General features: G+C 42.7%; 1 protein-coding gene across 15 annotated transcripts in view; it reads right to left on the bottom strand.

Moving 5' to 3' along the window:
• Nucleotides 1-13,351, bottom strand: part of KIDINS220 (kinase D interacting substrate 220) — a 116,644-nt gene extending 103,293 nt beyond the window's left edge. For 10 of the 15 annotated variants that reach the window (XM_033176624.1, XM_033176625.1, XM_033176627.1 and 7 more), the window contains exons 1-2: nt 13,195-13,339; nt 2,706-2,849 (exon numbers count right to left, since the gene is read on the bottom strand). In XM_033176624.1, coding sequence (XP_033032515.1) covers nt 2,706-2,813 — 108 coding nt within the window. In that variant the 5' untranslated portion in view covers nt 2,814-2,849; nt 13,195-13,339. Of the gene's footprint in view, nt 1-2,705; nt 2,850-3,294; nt 3,414-13,194 lie in introns of all 15 variants that reach the window. The other 5 variants (XM_033176617.1, XM_033176619.1, XM_033176615.1 and 2 more) reach the window with 4 other exon arrangements.
• Nucleotides 13,352-14,351: the final 1,000 nt, after the last annotated feature.

The following is a 14,351-nucleotide window of genomic DNA, read 5'->3' as shown; positions in this document are numbered from 1 at the left end:
TGTTAACTAATGAAAATATATTTTGTTCAATATAGAAACATTGAAAATATAGGCATTACCATTAAATAAGCTTTATTCTGAAAACTCACAGAAAAAACATAGAGCTTAAACCGATTATAATCTGTTTAAAGTCAAATCGAGCAAAGTTCAAATATGGACTCTACCAAATAATACATTGGATAGGAAACTGAGTAATTCAGTCATTTACCCATAAATAAAGATACATAACAGTATTAATCTTTATACAGTTGCTATGCAAGTTAAATGAGCTAAGATATAGAAAATATATACCAGAATATTTGCATAAGTATTCAATAAAAACATTAGCTAGCATAGTATTACTGTAATAACAACATTTTTATATCAACATTTCCTTAACAACTGAGTTAACATTAAATGAAATTAGGTACCACAAGTCAGAAAAAGTAATAATAAAGTAATTACTAAGTCAATTTAGCAGCTTTAAACACATTTATACGTCAGGCATGACGCCTCACGCCTGTAATCCCAGCACTTTGGGAGGCTGAGGCAGGTAGACAGATTGAGTCAAGGAGTTCAAGACCAGCCTGGGCAACATGGCAAAACCCCATCTCAGCTAAAATACAAAAAATTAGCCAGGTATGGTGGTGTACACCTGTGTCCCAGCTACTTGGGGGCTGAAGCAGAAGGATCGCTTAAGCCTCCTTAAGTGACCCGATTCTGCCACTGCACTCCAGCCTGGGCAATGGAGTGAGATCCTGTCTAAAACAAAAAACAAAAGCAAAAACATGTATAATATTTGCACACTCATGTTTATAGCAGCATTATTCACAACAGCCAACGGATGGAAGCAACACAATTTCTAGCCACAGATGAATAAATCAAGAAAATGTGCTATGTACATACAATGAAATATTATTCAGCCTTAAAAGGAAGGAAATCCTGTTACGTGCTATGACGTGAATGAACCTTGAGGATATTATGCTAACTGAAATAAGCCAGTCACAAAAAGACAAACAGTATGTAAGTCCAATTACATGAGGTGTCTAAATAGTCATATTCATACAACTAGAAAGTAAAATGGTCACTGCCACGGTTTAGGGAGAGGGGGAAAGGCAGAGCCGTTGTTTAATAGACAGAATTTTGATTTTGCAAGATGAAAAAGTTCTGGTAGGCTGGATGGAGTGGTCATGCCTGTAATCGCAGCAGTTTTGGGAGGCCAAGGCGGGCGAATCACTTGAGGTCAGGAGTTCAAGACCAGCCTGACCAACACGGTGAAACCTCATTTCTACTAAAAATACAAAAAATTAGCCAGGTGTGGTAGCACACGACTGTAGTCCCAGTTAGGAGGCTGAGGCACGAGAATCACTTGAACTCAGGGGACGCCGAGATCACACCACTTCAGTCCAGCTAGGGCGACAGCAAGACTCCGTCCCCCCAAAAAAAAAAAAGAAAAAGAAAAAGAAAAGGTTCTGGAATCTATTGCCCAACAATGGAGAAATACTTAATACTCCTAAACTGTATCCTTAAAAATGGTTAAGATGGTAAAGACGTAAAATTTATATTATGTGTTTATCACAATAAAAAATAAATAAAACTTTTTATATGTCTACACAAGATATATATGTAAGCAAATATATACAAACACATACATATATATACATACACATATAGTGTAAAATACAAAGTCACTCTTTATTCATCTTATCTACTGGCAAGAAATATTATACTCTAGAAAACATATACAGTTCTAAGAGACAGGGTTGTTTTCCTTAAGTTTTGTAAAACAAACACATACCCTGACACTCACAAAATTTACACAAAACTGCATTACCACCTAAAATGTCCTGCCAAATAATAATAGCTTGGCTTGCCGGGCGCGGTGGCTCACGCCTGTAATCCCAGCACTTAGGAGGCTGAGGCGGGCGGATCACGAGGTCAGGAGATGGAGACTCATCCTGGCTAACACGGTGAAAACCCGTCTCTCCTAAAAAAAAAAATTAGCCAGGAGAGGTGGCGGGCACCTGTAGTCCCAGCTACTCGGGAGGCTGAGGCAGGAGAATGGCATGAACCCAGGAGGCGGAGCTTGCAGTGAGCCGAGATCGCGCCACTGTACTCCAGCCTGGGTAACAGAGCAAGACTTCATCTCAAATAATAATAATAATAATAGCTTGGTTTTTCATAATGAACTAAGATACACATTTTTTAACTCATAACATTGAGGAGAAATATCTCACTTCAGTTAATGTTTATATTAATGTGTTACTAAATATAATACCTAACTTATTTAACTCTCTAATAAAGATATAGGGTTTTTAAAATCCCACAGTGTGTGGGACAAACAATGGAGGAAGATAGTTGGAGCTCATTAAAGAAAGTATTTCAACAATCCCTGATTTTGTCTGGTTAATCAAGATCAGGTCCAGATGATCTCTAAAGTTTCATAGAAGTACATGATTTCAGTAATCAAGCTTCCTGAATATACATTATTCCATCAGTGGAAAAAAAAAATCAATAAATCTAAATTCAATAGTCAATCATTTATATAAGTTAAAATGTACTCCAAAAACATGGATTTGAAGTACTTTTAACTATAAGACATTATATCATAAGTACAGTGCAATATTACTAAGGGTTAGAACTACCTATTTCTTACACACTTCTATACGTAGTAGGTAGTCAACAAATATTTGTGAAAGAATGTAATTTTGCAAACTTGGTCTTACCTCATTTCTCTCATCTACGTCTTTGCATTTTTCAAGAAGAGCTTTCAGAGCAGGAATGTTTTCTTCCTCTACATAATTTATTACGCTCTGTGATATCAAAACTGACATTTTCACAGAAAGCTGCAGTTAACTTTATTTGAATACCTGTTAAATTAGACAAAATACATATAATTTACAATCAGAAAAAAATTAAGTTACTATTAAATACAATATCCTTCGTAACATTAACCACATCCAAGGACACCTCCAGTGGCAAAGTGAAGACACAGCTTCCGACGGCTCCCATAGCTCAGGTGTCAAAAAGCTGCCAAGATGTCTCTTAGGTTCACACTCACCTCCATCTTACCTTATCCAAACACCAAACTCCAGATCCATCCCCAAACCCTCCTCATCACCACTCTAAAATGCCTCCCTGCTCCTCCTGCTGTCACCATTCCAGTAAACGGCAGCTGCAGGTCCATTCTTCCAAGGCCAAAAACCTTGGAAATGTTCACGACTTACCTCTTCCTCTTACACCCTACACTCAATCTATTAGCAGATTCTTTTGGCTCTACCTGTAAAACACATCTCACATCTGACTACTACTCACCACTTCCATCACCGCCACCCTGGACGAGCCACTGTGACTCATCTGCACCACTGTCATCGCTTCCTAACTGGCCTCCCTGCCTCCACCTGACCTGGAAGAGTGGATTTTAAATGGTCTCACTGCAAATAAATAATTAAGTATGTGAGGTGATGAATATGTTAATTAGCCTCATTTGATCATTCTACAATGGATACATGTATCAAAACATCACATTGTACCCCATAAATATATAAAATTTGTCAATTACAATTACATTACTTTTTTAAAACTTTAACATATATCAGAATCACCTGAAGAGCTTTTAAAGCAGATTCCTGGGCCCCACCGTCAGGGATTCTGACTCAGCAGGTCTGAGTGGGGCCCCTTACTCTGCATCTTTATCCAGCTCCCTGCGACACTGACACCACTGAGGAAGAACCACAATGTGGGTAGTACTAAGTGAGAGCATGACCTCTTCTATTCGAAGCCCTCTAAGGGCTTCTCAGAGTGCTCAAGATAAAATCAAACGCTTTTACCTTGGCCAAGATAACTCTAAGTGGCAAGCGTCTGACCTGTGTTACACCTGTGACTGTAGCTCCTACGACTCCTTCTCACCCTTCTGGCTGCCTGGCCACGCTGAGCACCTGTCCCACCTCACCAGGCCTCTGTGCTGCTTTTCTGTGTGCCTAAAATTCTCTTCCACAGGACATGCACATGGCTCACCCCCGACCTCCGTCAGGTCACCTGGTTAGAAAGTCTCACCTGGTGTGGGATGTCAGGGTACCGACCCCACACAGGCTTCACTGTCGCCCTGCACTCTCAACCCTTTGCCCTGCTTCCACCGCTCTCCGTAGCACTTGCCATCATCCGAAAAATGACATATTGTTCGCTGACTGTCTGTCTACCATAACTACATTTTAAGTTTCAAAGGAGTAGAAATTTTATTACTGGACATCCAAATGCAAATAAACAAACCTCAATCCATACTTTTTACCACACACAGGTGCTAACTCAAAATTCACCTAAATATAATGTCTGAAAGCACAAAACTTCTAGAAGAAAACATAGATAACCTTAGTGACCTTAGATTAAGGAAGATTTGATATAACACTAAAAGCATGGTGCATAAAAAAAGAAAACTGATAGACCAGAGTTCGTCAAAATTGAAAACTTTTGCTGTTATGAAAATGAAATTGTTTGGGACTGATGAATCCTTTTTTCCTTCCTTTTCCTCTACCCTTGAACAGGACTGTCTGTAACTGATACCCCATGCCCGTTCCCCAACTCTATGTTGGAGCAGATAACTTGTTTCTTGGGGTTCCCAGGTGGAAAGGAATCATGCCTCCAGATGGACTACACCCAGAGCCTCTCATACCTGATTTAGACGATGAGATTTAAATGAGACTGTGGACTTTGGGTTGATGCTGAAATGAGCTGAGACTTTTGGGGAGGCCTTGGGATGGAATGAATATGTTTTGACATGGGAAGGAAATTTATCTCTGGGGGCCACAGGGCAGAAACTATCGCGCTCTATGATTCTACTTATACAGCATTCTGGAAAAGGAAAACTGCAGGGGCAGAAAAAAGATCGGGGCTGTCAGGGTCTAAGGCAGGGGAATGAGATGGCTACAAAAGAGTACAAGAGAATCTGGCGCGTTAATGGCTGTTCTATATCTTGACTGTGGTGGCAGTTACACAATCACTCATTTGCCAAAATTCAAATCTGTCCATTAAAAAGGGCGAATGTTATTATATGTAAACCACAAATCAGTATACCTTACTTTCAGGGAGTATATACTCAGAGCAACTTGAATTCATACTCCTGGGTTGAAAAACTTTTATTTTAAAACATGATGTTATTTGATCCCATAGTTTCACTTCTAGGAATTATTCTAAAAACATGAGAAACATGAACAACATTTTAAGATTTTAAGTAGAACAATTTTATCCTTACAAACAAAAATCTTAGAAATGGATATTATGTAAACTATAAAATTATAAAAATTCACAAAGTAGGATAATATACAGTCATCAAAATGTCTCAAAAAATGTGTTACAGAAAAATGCTCATGATAGCAGAAGTGGGGTAAAAGATTAAGAGCTATATATACAGCATCTCAGCTATTTTAAATATATACATGTTTAAATACTGGAAATAAAAAAAGAATAAATGGTGATGAGCATCAGTGTAATTTTTATTTTCTTTAAAACCTTTATTTCCTACATGTTCTGGAATGTGATGCTTCTATCATTAGAAAGCAGTGAGGCTTTTTATTAGCAGTCATCACCAACACTCACCTTCATTTGTTCCTACTCCTTCTAGGATCAAGCCTAAGGCCTCAGCAGGGCTTGCAGGATCTGGCTCTCCCTCTGTATCAGCCCCAGCTCACCCCACAGCCCAGCCAAGCAGAAGAACTCAGATTCACCACACTCCCCCAGTGCTGCTCCACACTCCTGCCTATGCTCAATGTGCTCCTTCCATGTAGAACACCATTCTCATCTCCACTCTACCAAGGCATCCATGGCCCTCTGAGTCACATAGCTACCATTTTTCATCTAGTTTACCCCCTAAAGTGTGAGATCACCCAACTCCACACTCAGTGCCTTAGTTTAGGCCTACACCATCTATACTAATCAAGACCCCTAAGGTTGCAAGAAACTGAACTAGCTTAAGCGAAACAGAAAAATGTATTTGAAGGATACTGGTTTATTTCCCATAACCATACTACGGGAAGAGTGGGTGCCACTGGACCTCAAATGCCAGGAGGATTCTCTTTCTCTACTGGCTTCATCTACTTTCATTCTAGACCAACTACTTCTACAGAAAGGGAAATATGGCTTCCCACAACCATCCAGCCTCAAATTAGATCGTTTACCTATTTTTTGAGACAGGGTCTCACTCTGTCACTCAGACTGGAGTGCAGTAGCACGATCAAGGCTTACTGCAGCCTTGACCTCTGGGGCTCAAACGATCCTCCCACCTCAGCCTCCTTAGTTGGGACTACAGGCGCACACCACCATGCCCAGCTAATTTTTGTATTTTTTTTAGAAATGAGGTTTCACCATGTTGCCCAGGCTGGTCTCAAACTCCTGGGCTCCAGTGATCCGCCTGCCTCTGCCTCCCAAAGTGTTGGGATTACAGGTGTGAGCCACCGCACCTGGCCTAAATCAGATAGTCTCTAACACCAGAGAAAGCAGGCTATTCTTTGTTCCCAGATCCAAAGTCCCAGAAAAGGGCTCTGACTGCCCAGGCTGGATCTGTTGCACACCCAGAACCAATCAACTAGAGACACAAAGTTGGGAGGGGGTTACGAGGTCACACCATATTGGCACTGCTTCCAGAAAACAGTAAACAGTTGTAATCTAGGCATCAATCCTGAAAACGTCTACTACACCATCTCTTACCCAGATCAATGTGACAGGCCAGCAAACTTTTGCCTCCTCTCTCCAGTCCCGCCCCCTGTAATCCATTTGCCACACTGAAGCAAGAGTGAACCTACAATACATTTTTCTTAAAACCAAGGTTGGGGGGACAGATGACAGCTTTACTACTTACAAGTTATTCAAGGAACTTACACCTTCTAGGGCTTTCAAAGCCATTGTAAAGATGCAAATACGCAACTCCTATGGAAAGCTTTGCTCTCCATAGAGCAGAAAACTCCGGAAGTTCAATTCTTGATTATAATGAGGGCATGTAGATCCTCCACAATCTGGCCCCATCTTACCATTCCAGCCTCATCTCTTTCTCCCCTCCCCAGCCCCATCCCTCCCACCATTTACACAGTCACATCTAACTTCTGGCTCCAGCCAGACTGATCTACTTGCAGCTCCTTCACTGCCCCACACTTTGTTCTTTCCAGACCTTCACACTTAATGCCCCCTCTGCTTAGCAAGTCCACTCTCCACGTATGTATGCCTGGACAGCTCCTACCAATCCTTAAGAACGTGGCTCTAACAGATCTTCTGGAAGCCTTCACTGACTGGCTGCTTACCCCAAGCTGGGCCAGGCCCTGGGCTCCTCCACACCTGTGTATACATATAGTCAGACTGCTCACATCACACTCAACTCTCCTCTTCATCTCATTTTACTTACTCTCTCCACATCTCCCTTAGACTAGAAGTTCTGGCAGCAGGATCTGCTTTATATCTAGCACAATGCCCACACAACAGGGGGTGAGAGAGAAAAGCAGCCCCTGACTGTCGGGAACTGACCTGGCACGCACAGCCAGACTTGGTGTTCTAACGTAAATGCAACAATTTCAAAGAATGCCAACATCAAACAAGGTCACTCTGTCACCAGGATATGAAGACAAAAATAAGCCTACTCTGGAATCATATCTGAACACAGACAAAAACATGAACATCACCCAAACCACAAAATGCTCAAACATCTTCCTATCCTGGCTAATAATGAAGGATTGCTGCTTCTTTATCAACTACAGCTTTAGCCTTACTCCGTACCTCTCGCCTTTTCGTTAAGATTTTAAATATCCAATTGCAGAATTCCCAGTCCTCCTGCTTCCTGAAGCACCCAAGACTAAGCAAAGCTTTGCTTCCTTGAACTCTTCCCCGAATCACCTAACATCATCTCGAATCTTCTAAGTGCTTTCTAACAACCTCTTACAGAGACCCCCATCGTTCCCTAGGACAGGCATTCTCCATTGCAGGGAGTTAATAAGACCAACTTTGTTCAACTAGAGGTACGGTCCTGGCAGTCTTTGACTAGAAGGCATTGACAGTGTTTAATAAATTTCACTGAATAATCTATTATTAAACGTCATGTTCGTAAGCACATATGTAAGTACCTAGAAATTACAAAATAAAATTTGAACATTAAATCCACATCTGTTGATACATACAATAGTAAAACCAATGACACACTGTCATGTTAAAGAGTATGTGTGTCGTATAATGCTATTTGATAAAATAAATAAGACCCCCATATATGTATCTATCCAGTGTGTACACATGAACAAAAAGAAAAGCGTGGAAGGACACACAGCTGGCTGTAAAATTCATTATCTTACCATGTAGGACTAAAAGGAGGAGATAATTAGCTTTGCCTTTACGCATCTTTGTGCTGTATTGTTTTACTTGATACGTCTACATTCATTTTCATTAGAAAAAAAATGTTTCATCACAGGTGGAAAACTACAGCTTCTCGTCTTTCACATTTCAGTTTCAATGTTCACTTCCAAAAGGCCTTTCGGCTTAAAACGAAGCTGTCTAGTGGTCAAAAGTATGGACAGACTGCCTTGGTTTGACTCCTGACTTTATTGCTGACCATTATATCATCTCGGGCTAGTTTCTTTTTTTCTTCTTTAATTTTTTAACTAATACATAATAATAGTACATATTCACAGGGTATGTGTAATATTTGCATTACATGCATATGATGTGTGATGATCAGGGTATTTAGGATATCCATCACCTCAAACATTTATCATTTCTTGGTGCTGGGAACATCTCAAATCTTATCTTCCAGCAATTTAAAACATACAATAAAAAATAAAATATACAATAAACTGTTAAGTATAGTACCGTGCTGCTGAACACTAGAGCTTATTCCTTCTACCTAACTGTATGTCTGTATTCATGAACCAACCTCTCTTTATCACTCCCTGTCCCCTGGGCTAGTTTCTTCATCTCAGGGTCTGAGTTTCCCCATCTTCAAAAAACTGCACAATTACATGCAATGGGATTAAAATAATACCTTACCCATATGAAGCCAATAAATATTAGCTGTTTTACATAGTAACGATATGATCATTTCTTAACCACCCTTTCTTGGTAGACTCTCAATACCTGGATTGTTCTCTATTATGGAATCATTTTTATTCCTTCATAAAACTTTACTAAACTTGTAACTTACATGTTTACCTTTTTTACATGTCTTTTTTTTTTTTTTTTTTTTAGCTACACCTGCTGGAATGGGACATAGTTACCTCATTAATAGTTGTCTCTCCCACTAGGATATAAGCTCATAAAAAGAATGGATTATTTTCTTTTGTTCTATACCAAATACCCAACACTTATAATAGTTGGTTCATACAAGACACTATATTTCTTGAATAAATGGACATCAGTTGAATCTAATGTCCACAGCATTTTCTGTCTAATGGGAATATAAGGCTATACATTCTTTTGCACAATTAGCAGAAAAATGAATGTCTTGCCACCCGTTTTGACAATGACAGAGGTAGCCAACAGCAATGGCGGAACAAAAAATTTATGTTGCAGTAAGCTCATTTTTAGAACTTGCCAATTTAATAGGCAAAATCTCTAAATGTATTCAAAATGCTTTCACCAAAAGGCCAATCGGTTAACAGATGCACCCTACAACTTTTCTCCGGTTACAGACACAGTGTATGAAAGCAACAACAGTGGCCATGCTGCCCCATGCTTACTTCTTATCCTCCAGATATGACACAGTAAGTTCCTGAATGTGGCCCCTCCCATGGTTCTCCTATCTCCAGCCCCTCTTTTCCTCCTCCCACTTCAGTCTCCAGCAATGATCATCCCTATGCAGTCCCCAGAGCCTACTCTGGTGCTGACATTCCTGGGCCAGGGTGGCAGCCCTTTGCCCCCTCCACACAGAGGCCTAAGTGGTCCTCCTGAATCGTGTCTTCTTACGGCCATTCTGTGCTTAAAACACCCCAACAGTTGTCCTCTCACTCAAAATAAAATCCCAGATCCCTACCATGGCCGACAAGGCCCTGCTTGATCTATTCCACCCCTTTCCCACCTCCCTAAGCTCAACTCTTCCTGCTCCTTCTCCTTGACTCTGCTCAGGCCACAATGACTTTCTGTACATATGTCACCTGGTCAGAGCTTCTCTGACCACCGTGTATAAATGGTGTATAAAACAGCCCTCTCCCCTCTACTATATCCCCCTCTTCCATGGCCCTACTTTAAAGGTCTTCCTTATAACACCTAGCATCACTCCACATACCACATACTTTGTTTTTGGTCTGCTTCCCCTAGCCAAACAAATGTAGCTCAATAAGAATAAAGACTATCTCTGTTTTGTTCACTGCTGAATCTCCAGCACTTAGAGAAGTGCCTGGCACACCACAGAGCCCAGGATCGGTAGAATGAATGGACATGCCCACGCTGATCCAACTACCTGGAATGCCTGACCAACTCGAACATTCTTAACAAGCCAAAACACATCCTCCAAAACCCCACTCGCGGGTCACCTTTAAACTACCTTATGTATATACATGTATGTATGTATGTATTTAGTTATTTTTATTGAGACAGGGTCTGGCTCTATTGCCCAGGATGGAGTGCAGTGGCACATTCACAGCTCACTGTAGCCTCAAACTCCTGGACTCAACTGATCCTCCTGCCTCACCCTCCCTGAGTAGCTGGGACTACAGGTGCACACCAACACACCCAGATAATTGTTTATATTTTTAATTTTTGTTGAGACAGGTCTTGCTATATTGCCGAGGCTGCTCTTGAACTCCTAGCCTCAAGTGATCCTCCTGCCTTAGCCTCCCAAAGCACTGAGATGACAGGTGTGAGCCTGCATGCCCGGCCTTGAACTAATTTATTAAGGGCTGTCTCTCTCCTTCATTCTTATATCTCCAGAACTTATTACAGATCTAGAACAGGTAGAAACTTAATAGATAACTGTCAAATTGAATAACTGTGTAGGTATGCTAAAGATACCTCTTCTGGAGGACTTTGCCCACCCACAGCCCCTGCTACCCTCAACAGCCATGTTCTCTAGCATCAGCCATACTCAGGGGTGGGCATATGATCTGTGGCATGAAACTGTTGAAAAAGATAAGCTGGGCCAATCAGACTCCTATCTCTAGAACTGGGAATTAGAAACCAGAGACTGGGCCAATCAATACAGGTCACATATAAAATGATACAGTTCTGAGACATCCAATCAGCAAAGAGAGAACACAACAGATATGAACAGAAAAGAGACTCCTCCTAAGTAAGAGAACAAATGTGGCCCCTAAAAGGAGGTCAGGGCTGCAATGAGCCAAGATCACACCACTGCACTCCAGTCTGGGCAACAGGGCCAGACTCTGTCTCCAAAAAAACAAAAAACAAAAAAGTTGCCCCAGGGAGATGTAGAAAATGGAGCTACCTGGGATCCTGACTTCTGACTCTCATTCAATCCCATAATCTCCTTTTCCTTGAAGTAAAAGATTTAAGTTTCTGTTCTTTGTCTTCTAAACAGTCCTGACAAATACAGCAGCACATAAAATGGAGAAACTGACAGTTCTTGAGCAAAACCAGGAAGAAGGGGAGGGCACATTCATACATGATCCTATAAAAATTAATCTGGCAGTGTACGTGACCCAGACTGGAAAAAAACACAAAGAATCAGGGCCCTAGATGCCAGTCGAGGAACCACCAAACAGACAGTACACAGGAGAGGCAGTGGGAATAGAGAAGAAATGAGAGATATTAACTTGAAAAATATAAAATCCCCAATATTTGAATTTTCTGACCTACCAAAATATCCAGAAGAGATATTCTGGATACAAAGATAAAACTAACTATGTGACTGGACGGAAAAGAAAAGAACAGGTGGAAGATGACCAGATGCCCAGCATAGGTGACTGAAGAATGGAGCTGCCCTTAACAACAACAACAAAAAAACAAACAACAACAAAAAAAAAAAAACAGAAAAACAGGAGAAAGAGTAGACTTTCCTCTACTTAGTTATGCCTCCTCTCTTCCCTCCCACCACCCCAGCTGGGTGAATGGGGCTATGGGGTGGTTTGGCCAGGCTGAATTTGAAGTGTCCCAAAAGAGCTAAGTTGGAGAAATCCACCCAATACTTGGAAAAATACATCGTTCACACTGTGTGTGAATGATCTGGAAATTATTCACATAAAGGGTGTAGAACAAGGATTCTCAAACTTGTGTGCATCAAAATTATTTGGGAAGCTGGTCAAATACACATATCCCTTGAGCTCCTCCCCGGGAGAATCCCATTCCCTAGATCTGGGGTGGTGCCCAGAAACTGACATTTTAACTAGCACCCCAAAATGATTCTGATGAAAGTAGTCCACGCTAGTAAAGCTAGAAGAGAACAAAGAACACACCTGGCCACGGCATTTCCCAACCTGGGCTCTGCACTCGGCACACCACGGTGGTTTAAAAAGGTCTGGTCCTCAGTGTTGTCAAAATGTGGACAGAAACGAACCTGAAGGGGTGATTCCCGAGCCACACCTCAGGCGGAAGGAATGGGAATCTCTAAAACGCTAAGAAATCTACATTTTTAACAAGCGCCCATAGGGAGCAGATATGACTGCATAAATAGTAATTCAAAAAAAAAATTCTTCATCGGTTTAAACCTGTCAACTTGAAAGAATAAAAATTTCAACATTACAAAGTGATGAAGAAATTATTTCCCTATAAACAAATCTTGGAGGGGTGGAAATCAATGGCTTGCACTATTTTGCCAGGCGTTTAAAAGCCTGCACAGGACAATGGAGCAATGGAGCCCACGATAAAAGCAAGGGAGAGAACACCACCTCCGTGCCCGTGGAAGCCTAGGAAGAGGGACCTAGAACGATTAGCGGTACCAGCTAAGGGGGCTCTCAAGGTGGTGGATGTGCCAGAGGCTGCTTGGCAAAAGAAAAAAAAAACGGTTTTACCAACACCCTTCACCCCAACCCACCCAAGGGGCCCCGAGGAGACAGACCACCTGAGACTCCAAGGTCGGAGACCTCCCCGGCGCTCCAGCAAAAGCGGACTCGCCCCGAAAGCCGGGGCCCGAGCTTCTGGGGCCCGCGCCAGGCCCTCCCCCGGACCCCCGTCCCGAGCTCGCCCCTCCCGCGCGCACGCCAGCTATCCCACCTCCCCGCCCGGCTGCCCCCGCCCGGCCTCGCCCCCATCTCCTCCCCAATCCCGCGGCAAAGCCCCGCGACCGGCCTCCACACTGACCGTCTCCCAACCTGGTCCTCGGCTCCGGTGGAACGGGCCCACTTGGCTGCAGGCGATGTTAGAGCACGGGAAAGCAAGAGACGGCGACTGCAAGAGTGTCGCCCTCACCACACCCGGCGGCCATATTCTTCCCTCTCCGCGAACTGACAGATCACGTGCCCTGGGTAGGGGCGGGACTCCGGGTTGTCACGCCCCCTGGGCGTGAAGGGGAGGGGCGTAGAGCAGGCGGGGCTGGAGGGGCTGGAGGGGCTGCGGGGCGGGGACACCCGGGACCAGCGCCCTAGGCAATGTTTTTCACTGTCATTGTCACTCTTACTACAGTTAATTTATTATCCCTATTTGCCACTATAATCAACCTTATTCAGAGAAATAAACATCAATTATAACTTCAGAAGACACTGCACAGACAGGAGAAGTGAAAGGCGGCTCAGCAGCCTTCTTCCGGATCCAGGAGCGAGACCTCCGCCTTCCACGGGGCCTGTGGTTCACACTCCTGGCCTTCCAGGTCTCCCACCACCTCCCCTCACCTCCTTCAGCCTCCACATTCCTAGGCCTTGCTGCCAATAAGCGTCAATCTTGATTTTTGAAAAAGTCCAAGGATGATTACGACGCACCTACCGATATGTCAACCTGCAACTCAGGAAAGAGCCGGGAAGGAGCCTGACTTCATCAGAAGTTGGTGCGGACTGGGGACAATGGCTCACACCTGTAATCCCAGCGCTTGTGAGGCCAAGGCGGAGGATCACTTGAGCTCGGGAGTTTGAAACCAGCCTGGGCAACATGGAGAGACCTCGTCTCTACAAAAAACAAAATACGAAACTACAAAACTTCGCCAGGCGTGGCGTGGCAGGACGGCTTCATCAGAAGTTGACATGACCCTTGTAAGCCAAAAATAAAATCCTAAGGCCTCCCAAACGTCTGCATGGACCCCTCTTCTCTGCCAAGGGCATTCCAGAGTTAACCTTAACATCTAGTTCAGGCCATGATGGAAGAGGGAGTCAGGCCTCTTTATATCCCTCCAGCATTAACATCAATGCAGACATAAAGTCTGGTAAGAAACATTGACAGTCTATTCTCTCTGAAGCCTGATACTTGAGGCTTCACCTGCATAATAAAACCTCGGTCTTAAAAAGTAAAGTCTTAAAAAGTAGAAAGTA

Source organism: Trachypithecus francoisi, unplaced genomic scaffold (genome assembly GCF_009764315.1).
Source record: "Trachypithecus francoisi isolate TF-2019V2 unplaced genomic scaffold, Tfra_2.0 Lachesis_group17, whole genome shotgun sequence".
Classification (NCBI taxonomy): Eukaryota; Metazoa; Chordata; class Mammalia; order Primates; family Cercopithecidae; genus Trachypithecus; species Trachypithecus francoisi.
This window is presented reverse-complemented; position numbering and strand designations above follow the sequence as displayed.